The 10,893-nt window shown below is 40.2% G+C and overlaps 1 protein-coding gene across 2 annotated transcripts; it reads left to right on the top strand.

Moving 5' to 3' along the window:
* Positions 1–263: 263 nt before the first annotated feature.
* Positions 264–9,626, top strand: syngr3b (synaptogyrin 3b). 2 transcript variants are annotated; one of them, XM_027015749.2, is made up of 4 exons: positions 264–474; positions 5,536–5,770; positions 6,947–7,092; positions 8,663–9,626. In XM_027015749.2, exons 1-4 carry the CDS (start codon positions 373–375, stop codon positions 8,879–8,881), a joined length of 702 nt encoding a protein of 233 aa, XP_026871550.1. In that variant the 5' UTR covers positions 264–372; the 3' UTR covers positions 8,882–9,626. The 2 variants fall into 2 exon arrangements, with proteins under 2 accessions (XP_026871550.1, XP_026871551.1); XM_027015750.2 differs by lacking the exon at positions 8,663–9,626 and adding an exon at positions 7,237–8,035.
* Positions 9,627–10,893: the final 1,267 nt, after the last annotated feature.

Below are 10,893 nucleotides of genomic sequence, written 5' to 3'. Positions count from 1 at the left end.
CTTAAATACGATGAAATACGTCCTAAAACAAAAATAGGCCCTAAACAAAAACAAAACAAAACAAAAAAAACAAAACAAAACCCCAATACCTTAAAGACAGCACGATCAAACTAGGTTTAGGAAGCTCAATAATAGCTTTTAAAACGATAAGCTTCCTTCCGACAGTCTCCTAAAAAGATCTCGTCCCACCTTTTCTATTGGCGCACAGCCGCGCACGACGAGCGCTGAGCCACGCGCTGGTGCGCGCGCGCCGGAGTCGGCGTGCACGAGATCCAGATCACGGCGCAGTAGGGCGACTCCTACCGCAAGCTCGACCCGAGACGCGCTCCGCGACCCGACACAGCACTTGGCTCCACATTATCCGGAGCGGAGATGAACGGAACAGGCTCGTTTGGAGCCGGACGAGCTGGTTCGGCCTTTGATCCCATTGCATTCGTTAAACAACCGCAGACCGTCCTGAGAATACTGGCATGGGTAAAGTATATTTTTATTTGTTATTTTTTTTATGGCCGACTGACTGGTGAAATTTTGTTGCTTTTGCATGAAGCTTGAGCAGCGATGAACGGGCTATTAAGCAATATTCAATTTTCTCTTGCTCCGTTTGTGACTCATTGTTAATGTCATGATATCTTCCGTTTCTGACGACAGATCAGTATTTACTCGAAACTATGCGAGTAAAGCATAACATTTAGGGTTCCATACCATTCTGATTATGTAATTCATAGGATTCGCTTTATATCGGATGCTGGTGTCTTGAGGCAGATAACGTCAGATGTTGCCGTGGAAATTACGCAGATACCACGTGTCTTTACATAGAGGTTTTTGTTGTATTTATTTATTCATGTATTCCTTTTAGTTAATATAACATTGCAATAATGCATTAGCCTACCAACGACTCCGAAGAGCAAATATTTAAAATCCGGTGCCACCTCGCTATTCTTGTAACGTGTAGGTATAAAATGACCCAGGGCGTTATGTCATTATGACGTGCAGTTTGTTTAGCCTATTGTTACCAGTCCAGAAGGATAGTAGCTACGTTTTTGACCCTGTTCTCTTATATATTATCAAGCAGGTTCAGTGGCCGTGGCCCTACCTTATTTCTGTTGCCTAATCAGTTCAACTGTAGCCGAACTGCAAGTTACTTCTGTACTTTTTGGCAGTGAATCAGAATTCTCGTATATATGTGCAATTCAGTGCACAGGTCACACGCAGGGCAGTAAATATTGTGATGCCAGCATGCGAAAGCATATTTTTAGTACAGTATTATTGTTATATCGATCCTCCACGAATATTTATGGTACTGATGAAATATGCCTATATATTTAAAAAAAAAAAAAACAATGGGTCGCTAACGTAGGCCATGTGTCATATCATGCTATTTATGGCCCCTCCCAGAAGAAAGGGAAGAGGAGGTTTTGTTGGTTTTGCGTTTGCTCTGGTTGTTTGGCTTGTTATTGCAATTTTGTATGAGCTCATGTATGACCTTGTTTTCATCATTTTTGACTTCGTCTTTGGCTTCGCCCTTCCTGCTTCGGTAGCTATTTGGTACTTTGGTGTTGGATGCTGGTGGTTGAGAGTGTTTATATTGATCTGTTTATCTGTCAGGAAGTTAGGAATGTCTGTTGTATGTTACTTTTTTGCTCTGTGACGTCAGCTATGACGTCACAGCACTCTTCATGGATAACCGACAAATCAAGAAACACCTCAGTTAATCATTTTGTGTGTCTGACCTAAGAAACACACTTAGACAGAGGGAGAGAGATTGGGAAAGAGTTAAAAACAAACAATTTGAAGATGGAGTAGAGATGGTGCAAAGGGAAAGATACTGTTACACCACTACTAGTGTTAAAAATGATTCCACAATGGGTGTGTAGCTCTCAGTGCTTTAATTGGGCTTCCACTGGTATTAGCTTATAAATACAGTCAAATGTAAAAAGACGACTTCTAAGGTCTTTGTTTATTTAAATGAATTTCGATGTTAGTCGTGGCCAGTTCTCACCCAGCTGTGAGGTCTGGTGCACTGGTGGCGTCCAGGTTGGGAGGGGGATAGGCTGATCACAAATCACAGCATTACTCTTTACAGGACTACTGCTCAAACTGTGACTCCCATCCTGTGAAAGAATAGCCAGTTGAGGCCAGGGTCAGGACATCACTGGGAATTAAACATGTAGTCTAGTTGTAGAACCTTGCAGAAATAATACCATAGCTACTCAAGACATCCAGTACCTGTATACCTGTTCTTCTTCTGTTTCTTGTTGTTAACAACAACAACAACAACAACATAAATGTTAGTATAAGAGACACAATTACAGTTTTAGAACTTTAGAAAGGTCCAGAGGGAAAATACAAGCCAAGGTTTTAGATCTTTTTTTTTTATCTTCTTTTTCCCCAGAACCAGCCCTGGGTCCATGGAAGGGGAAAATAATGTGAAAGTTTGTTATGTGTACATGTGGTTCTGTCAGAGTTCAGCCATGTCCCATTACTCACACTTGCTCCACCCGTTTATGTCCCATTTCTTTAACTTCCCCCAGAAGGAGTGCTCATGAGCGCCCCCTATGAGCACTTGACGCGCTCCTCTGGCAAGTCTGCACAAGATCCAACCTCTGTAAGGCTATTATAAATGATCTACTTTCATCATGTGACATTATAACATAAACCGAGTACAAAGTAGCTCAAACAATAGAGAATATTATTTGTTTGATTATATATTTGTCTATTTTAAGTATAAATGGATTTTAGGATCACTGGAAACAGCTCTGTTGATTTTGCCTTGGTGATGTTAACACCTATAAATCAGAGAGTAAGGCATTGCTTACAGTTTAGAATAATGGAACAGAGTCTGTTAATATCAAGCTTCAAAACTATAAGACCTACACTCAATATTATATTGCATTAAAATAACAGCAACCTTAATCCAAAATTGTTTTACAAACTCATGTTAACAAATTGGCATGTTGACAGGGAAAAGATGATATTTTTTAACATGGTTTTTAACCTTACTTAAATACATGAACAAATACATTTCTTCAATCACATGGAATAAAACTGAATACACACCACACTGGGCAACACAATGTTTACTTTTTTTTGTTACCCAAACTAAAATAGTAGGACCTTTTATAGTACATTTTATGATGAATTAAAGTCTGTTTTTAGAATTTTTCTATCATGTATGGTTTTCAAGTATGCAAATTTGACATTAATTACATCTTACTCATTCATTAAGTCTGTTATTATATTTAAAAACCTACTTCTAAAATGTACAGTATATGCGCCTATATTTGGCCCTCATCAGTGTCCAACAGTAGTCTGCTACCATAGTGGGGATCCATTTTCCTTGGTACTACCTTTGATACTCTACGTAATATTAAGTATACTGAAAAAAAACTGGATGACAGAGAAATTCTGAAAACATATTTGATTTCACCATGCAAAAATACACAAAAAACATATTTTTCTAACAGGAAGCAAAATCACCGTTGACCAGTGTAAGATGTGAAATATATATCTCTGGCACTCAAGCCTGTCTATTGAAATTGGAGTACTTTATCATCTTACTAAGGCTATTCACAGCTTCTTGTAATACATATTACCATCTGAAATTTTGGCTTTAATAAGAACAAGAGAAGTATCCTGTTTTTAGTTACAACAAAACAGAAATCAACTTGATTTGATTGTCACTTGATTTGTTACAAGCATCCATGTCATCATAAGTACAGACAAGATGACTTTACCTTTTGTGAAATATAGAGCAGAAAATGAAAACAGCACCGTTAAACCGAGCTGGTAAAATGCAGCAAATCACGTTCCATCAGGAATTACACGTACAGTGGACCCACTAGCTATTGTCACACTAGCTGACGTCCCGTGGACGTGCTAGCTCACATCGCGTCACGCTAGCTGACATGCAGTGGACGTGCTAACTCATGTCACATTAACTGCAAACATCAGTTCTGCTCTCAGGCCTCAGGTGCCGCCAACGTTTATGCCCCCTGTTTCGCACCTTTCGTCAGCATCATGACTTCACTTCAGAGATGACCTTAGGCTCAGAGAGAAAACTGGGACAGCACCTTAATCTGCGCAGTACCAGGGAAAGAATCACTGTCCATTTTTCAGTGTTTTGTTTAAAGTGTTCTTTTTTTTTCCTGGCCAAGAGGGCCTTGGCCTGCAGAGCAGACTTATGCTCATAATATTGTAGATAACTAATATATTTTGATTTTGAACTTGTATTTGTTTTGAACTTGTGTCAGTATATGGTCCTTGAAAGCTTCACCTTACAAGCTACTTAAGCCCCTGCTGTGTTTAAAAGGAGTGTGCTAAAGTAGGGAGCGCATGAAAACAGGACTAGTTAAAAAAAAACTAAAAAAAACTACACATTGCAAACACAACATATAATATATGATCAGCAAATTCTCAGTGTGCTAGATCTGTTCTGTAGTCCACAAGAGCATCACCCTGCAGGAAAGGTCGGAGTTCACTTCCCCTCGGTTCCCTCCCTTCCTGCCTCATTTCTGCGCTTGAGCTGTGTGTTCTGTTGCACGTGTGTGTGTACAGCCATGTGTGAAACAAGAACTTTCACTGCGTACAGGGTGTGAAAATGTGTTAAGGGCTGTCGAAATGTGTGAGTGATGAATGACAGCAGGTCTGTGCATGGCATTGGCATCAGGGAAAAACAGGGATTGCCAGAGGAATCGTTGAGTCGTAGAACTTTCTGGTAGGTCCTCCCGAGTGCTCCCTAAACACCTTCCACCATCTGCGCTGCCTTAAGCACCAGTGCTGACGACCAGCGCCCGCTGCAGCTGGGGCTGTTGCTATGACGACACTGTGACGTATGCTTGCGCGTCAGTTAACGGGGTGCCATTGCCTAAAATAGTGTACGGTACAATGAGACCACCTCCATACACACAGACAAACATGTATGCACACATGCACATGCATGCACACACACATACCCACACACACACATACACACAAGAACACACATATGCACAGACACTTTGGAGTCCTTGCTTTCTGTCATTCATTCTACTACATAATTGTATGTCCTTGACTTTTATTTATTTGTGTTTGTATTTATTTGGGAAATAAAGAGCACTATATGTGGGAATACTGGTGTGTTTGTATGTATGTATGTATATGTGTATGTAGGTCTGCTGTGTATGTAGGTCTGGTGTGTGTGTGTATGTGTGTATCACTTTTTTGCTTTGGTGTGAATTAGCCACATTCTGACTCTCTTGTGTAAATTACTACTCACGTATGTGTCGAGTTCGTCTAACAGCCTGTGTGTGTGTGCTTTGTGCATGTGTATGTGTGTGTGAGAGAGATAGAGGATAAAGATAGACACAGAAAATGTGACTATGTAACTTGATATTCCTAATAAATGAGAAAAGATCAAGTGATGGAGACATAAACTGTAAACTGTTTCCATCTCTCATGTAGGTGCCCTTAAATAATTTAATTCTATTATTATTATTTCATTCTTTTGCTCCACCTTTTGCTCCTCCTTTGTCTCTCATGTCTCTGACTCGCTCCCAGATATTCTCCATGGTGGTGTTTGGCTCTATAGTGAACGAGGGATATGTGAACATGGGGAGTGAGCGGCTGCATTGTGTGTTTAATAAGAACGCAGATGCCTGCAACTATGCCATCACCATTGGGGTGTTGGCCTTTCTGGCCAGCCTGTTCTTCCTGGCCCTGGACGTCTACTTCCCACAGATCAGCAGCGTCAAGGACCGAAAGAGAGCTGTGCTGCTGGAGATTGGCTTTTCAGGTATACACACACACATGCACACAATCACATGCACACTCACTCACACACTTTCTGCCAACCTGATGATAATGCACTGTTTTCACATTTTGTCGACTTGCACACATGCACGTTCATACACACACACACACACACACACACTCTTGTTCACACTCACGCATACACACACACACACACACATACACACACACAAGCACACACGTGGGGGGTTGTTACTGTAAATACTTACACCTATCCAGCTTTCCTACAACAACAGAAATATGTGATGGTGAAGATGGATACATTACATGGAACTGGTGTTGGAAATCTTTAGCTATACATGGTTCTTCACTCTAGTTAGTGAGTACTTAATCTTTCACATAATGCAATGCTATCTAAAGAGCTTAGCTTCACATGGGTTTGAGGTAACACAGGATTCATTAGCATAATACAAGGCAATTAGTTACACATGGTTGGTGTAGTGTAGTGTAGTGTAGTTGATGTAGTGTAGTGGGTAACAGCACTACCTCTCCTGTTGGGGATTGGAACCCAGTCCCCATCTGGGCAAATGCTCTGTGTTATACAAATAAAAGTCCCTGGGCAAGACTCCTAACACTACACTCAGTAGTTCTGTTATATGATTGAAAATTGTAAGTCGCTTTGGATAAGAGTTCCCACCAAAGTGTGTGAAAACATTTAAAAAAATGTGTAAAACGTTAGTGGTTAGATATTGTAATGGCACAATACACATTATAAATTACAGAAATGCAGCATAGGAAAAACTACCTGAATATTAAATAATAGAGAGAAAGAGTGAAGATCTGAGAGGGAGAAAAGAGAGGGAAAGAGAGTGAGCTCGAGGGAGAGATTTCTCCAAAATAAACTCTCAGATCCATGTTGACTAAGAACTTGGTTCCCTACCACTGACCAATCAAAACTAACCAGACAGTGCTTTTACCTGCACTGTAGGATCAGATATCAGAGCTGCAGGTGTTGGACAGTGATTTACAGTTCTGAATAACAACTAGCCAATTATGGTGGGGCAGGGGCATAGTGACCATTGAGATTTTACCGCAGATTTGCAAAGCAGACCAAAGTTTGGCCTTCACAGACACACACACACACAAATTCTGCATTGCTGTTTTCCAAGATGCAATGCAGAATGCAGCATTTACTTTGGTTATGTCCTGTCTTGGACAGGGTTCTGGACATTCCTTTGGTTCGTGGGGTTTTGCTTCCTGGCCAATCAATGGAGTCACACATCCCCTCAAGAGCTCCCATTGGAGCAGGCTTCCGATGCAGCCCGAGCGGCAATTGCCTTCTCATTCTTCTCCATTCTCACCTGGGTAACGCACACACGCACACGCACACACACACACACACACACACACACACACACACACACACACACACACACACACACACACCCACACACACACAAACTTGTTTCCAATCATATTTGACTGTTCCCACTGCTGTTCTTGTTTCAGGGCTACTTGTGTCTGCTAGCATTGCACAGATTCAAAAACATCGCCTTTATGGAAGACAAACAGAGACTGTTGTCCAAGCCACCTCCCACTCTTTCTATAGTGTAGATTACAGCATGTTCTTGCCCACTCAACACCGTACACTAATGTTGGCTTTCTAATTAATATCCTATAATTAACTGCAGTGTCTGCTAACACATAACACTTAACACGTTCATATGCACTGTACATGGTGCTGCTGCCCTGAAGCGCACATCACCGTAATATGTACTCCATTTCTCTACTTTATTAACAGTATACTGCTCTTAATTCTTAGTTTTCAGTGGATCTTTTTTGTTCATAAGATCAAATGTCCCAAGTCCTCTTATGAAGCATTTCTAAAAAAAGCACAGGACCATGCGAGCTCGCAGTCACTTAGCACAATGACCTTTTTTGTCATGACTATGTGTGTTATGACACAGTATAGATGGTTCTTGTAGGCTCCAGACTGTTATTAGAGGCATGGGGAATGTTCAAACAGGGGGCTTTTATATCTCATAGCCATGCATATGCTGTTTTAACATCTGTAAACCACAGGACCCTAGTGTGTCTTCATTTCCGACCATATGCAGAGACCAACCCACCCACTCCATCATTTGCAGATGATCTCATGTTTGGCTCATGGGACTAATGCTTTTTGGAGTGCTTCAGAGCAAACAGCTTGGACTTTGCAGCTGTGATGCAAAATGTCTGTAAGAATCATATATAATCATAAGTTTATATATGTTGGTTATTATAAAACATTAGTTTCTTTTATGATTGTAGTCGCTTGCATATATATATATATATATATATATATATATATATATATATATATATATATATATATATATATATATATATATACACACATACACACAATAGCATATTTTTCATTTGTGCCCTTTTACACACACTTATATTTCTGACATATTGAACTAGATTAATGTTTTTAATTTGAGATACCATATATTAATAAGAAATTATGAATGTAGCATAAAATATTTAAAATATTAGTTCATATACATATTCTGAATTTAATATTGCATATATTGTTCTTATAATTTACAAAGATAAGTAGGCTTTAATATGTTGACTTAACTGAAACTTAAAACAGTGAGTAAACAGCACATCAGTGTTTGCTGTACATGTGCTGTACATGATACCATTAGCTCTGGAAGCTCAGTAAGCTTTGAAAGCATTCATGTTACTTTTTTTAAAGTAAAAAACATTTTTACTTTGCTTTTACAGACCTTTTGCACATGGGACATTAAGATTTGTGAGCAGTATAGCTAACTGAAATGCCCTTCATATACAGTAATCTTCCTTTTCATGTCGGATTACTGCATTTTCAGGGTAGTTTCTAAAACTTCTAACACGGTACTCTGACTAATGTGATTAATATGATCAGGCAACCCTGACGGTGGTCGCCGTGCAGAAATTCCTTCTGGGGACCGACATGACGCTCTTCACCTCCGAGCACCTGGTGGGGCAGCCACCCAAACAACCCTACCCGCCCAACGACGTTGGCCAGACCACCATCCCAGTCAGCAACGCCTACCAGAGTCCGCCACTAATCGAAACTGTGGAAACCCGCCCCCCCGCCTATCAGATCCCGCCGGCGTTTTAGGCGACAGCCAATGAGGAGGAGGGGGAAGAGGGGGAAGACGCGGGATTGGCTTCTTCACTTATTGCATTGTGTCGATTTCCATTTTAGCAGCGGTGGGATATTAGGCAGTGGTGATGGGATAGCTACTACTTGTCCCTAAAATATGCACTGCAGATTAAAAAAAAAGAAAATGTAGCCTGACTCAAACAGCAAATACTACCAATTCGGGGTGTTTGTTTAGTTGCTTATCCAAAAGGTTTAAGTGTTTATAAGGGAAAGAAGCAAAAACATTGCCAATCACGATGTGCTATTTATGTATTTCCTTATTATTTATGATAAAAATGCCAAAATTCCAGATGTAGAAAATAATGATTTATTTACTGTTATTTATAAGCATATATGATTGTTTATCTAGTGATACATTTGTAACTATATAGACTCATTGGAAAAGCAGTAATCACAGTACATCATCGTAACAGTCGGAGTGAATTTTTTCTGTCAAACTGGGTTTCTGTTAACAGAATTACTGTTGATTTTGTAGGCATATGAGTGTTATGTTCTTTGAAAGGGAAAAAACAGGAAGGAGAGCTAATTAGCCACTGAAGGGAGGCGTTTGCAGGAGGGCGGCATCATTTTTTACGAACAGAGTGCGTAGGCAAATGATGCAAACATTAGTCACCTCAGCTCACCTGTACGCGGTGCTGTTCCGCATGTGTGTGTACGAATGTGTTCAACGATCAGAAAATACATTCCTTTAGAGTCCCAATGAGAGCGTCTCGACAAACTGTTTACTGTGTGCTTGTGTGTGCGTGAACCTGCGAGAAACGGCGAGGGGGTTGTGTCCTCAGTCTTACCGCATGATGAGACGAAGTCGACGAGGTGGTAGAAATTCCCGCTTATACACGAGGATGTTGTTGAAAGTGTTAAAGATGCTGAGAGAAGAAGATGGAGTGGTCGGCATGTTCCCGACGAAATAAAGATTTTTTTTTTCTGAAAAAAAAGTGTTTTCGGTTTTTGGTTAATTTCTTTAGCTTTTCGAGGTGTAGGTGTTTTCGGTTTTTGGTTAATTTTATTCGCTTTTCGATGAATTTCATTAGCTTCCAGGTGTTTCCTAGGGTTCACGTTTGTGTGTTTTAACAGGTACTTCACGATAGATTAGAGCGAGACATTAAAGATGTGTCAGGCGGGAGCAGGGGCTTCCCCACTAGTAGAGCTGGGAAACACTGATTCAAGGTATTAATGTGAATAATATTAGTTAAAGACTGTTTTACCCTACGGCAGGCGATTAGAGGTGGCACTGCCGCGCAGTTTCTTTAATTAAACCATTTACGCAATTATTGTCTTCTCAACCGACACTTTAGGCTAGCGAGAGGGCGTTGCTCCTCAGCGAGTAGATTTGGGAAGCAGCATAATACATTAAAATACCGTTAAATTAAGTAAGCGGTTTTTTAAACAAAGCGGCTGTTTGCAGGATTACATTAAAATGTTTGACTAGGAAGACCATACAACTCATCGCTTCCAAATGTCGCTCAATTCCATAAAAAATGGCTAATGACACTAATAATAATGACTTCACATTCATGACTTTTAATAATGTCTGTTATCGCTTTCTGCCGTATGACATTTGCTGGTAAAACTGGGAAGGCTGTCTGAGCTGAGATTATATAATCCTCCAGACAGCGTTACAGTTTCAACAAGGCTGTGACGTGTGACGTCTCCATTTCCCCCCAGCCTTGGAGACTTCCAGAACTCGTGTCGTCTGACTGTGCCACATTCTACCACCAGGTGTCAGTAAAACACCATTATTGATATTGTACAGCTGGTGCAAACTACTACAGACAGCTGTATTGTCTGTTCATTCTGTACTTGGCTAATGCACCAAAAGTATATTACCATTAAATAAATAAATACATTTTTCTAATTAATTGGAAGGTTTCTTATGTGAACACTGTTAAGCTTCATACAAATTATTTGGAAAGTAAGATTTTTTTAAAGAGTATATTTTGAGAGGGTATAGCTTTTACATTGAAATA

This window comes from Electrophorus electricus, chromosome 16 (assembly GCF_013358815.1).
Source record: "Electrophorus electricus isolate fEleEle1 chromosome 16, fEleEle1.pri, whole genome shotgun sequence".
Lineage (NCBI taxonomy): Eukaryota > Metazoa > Chordata > Actinopteri > Gymnotiformes > Gymnotidae > Electrophorus > Electrophorus electricus.
This window is presented reverse-complemented; position numbering and strand designations above follow the sequence as displayed.

Bases quoted from the DNA above. Each gene is read 5' to 3' on its own strand.
- syngr3b (XM_027015749.2), top strand. From the start codon at position 373: ATGAACGGAACAGGCTCGTTTGGAGCCGGACGAGCTGGTTCGGCCTTT. The intron at 5,771-6,946 runs GTATACACACAC...TGTCTTGGACAG, and splicing joins GCTGGAGATTGGCTTTTCAG to GGTTCTGGACATTCCTTTGG. The intron at 7,093-8,662 runs GTAACGCACACA...TAATATGATCAG, and splicing joins TCTTCTCCATTCTCACCTGG to GCAACCCTGACGGTGGTCGC.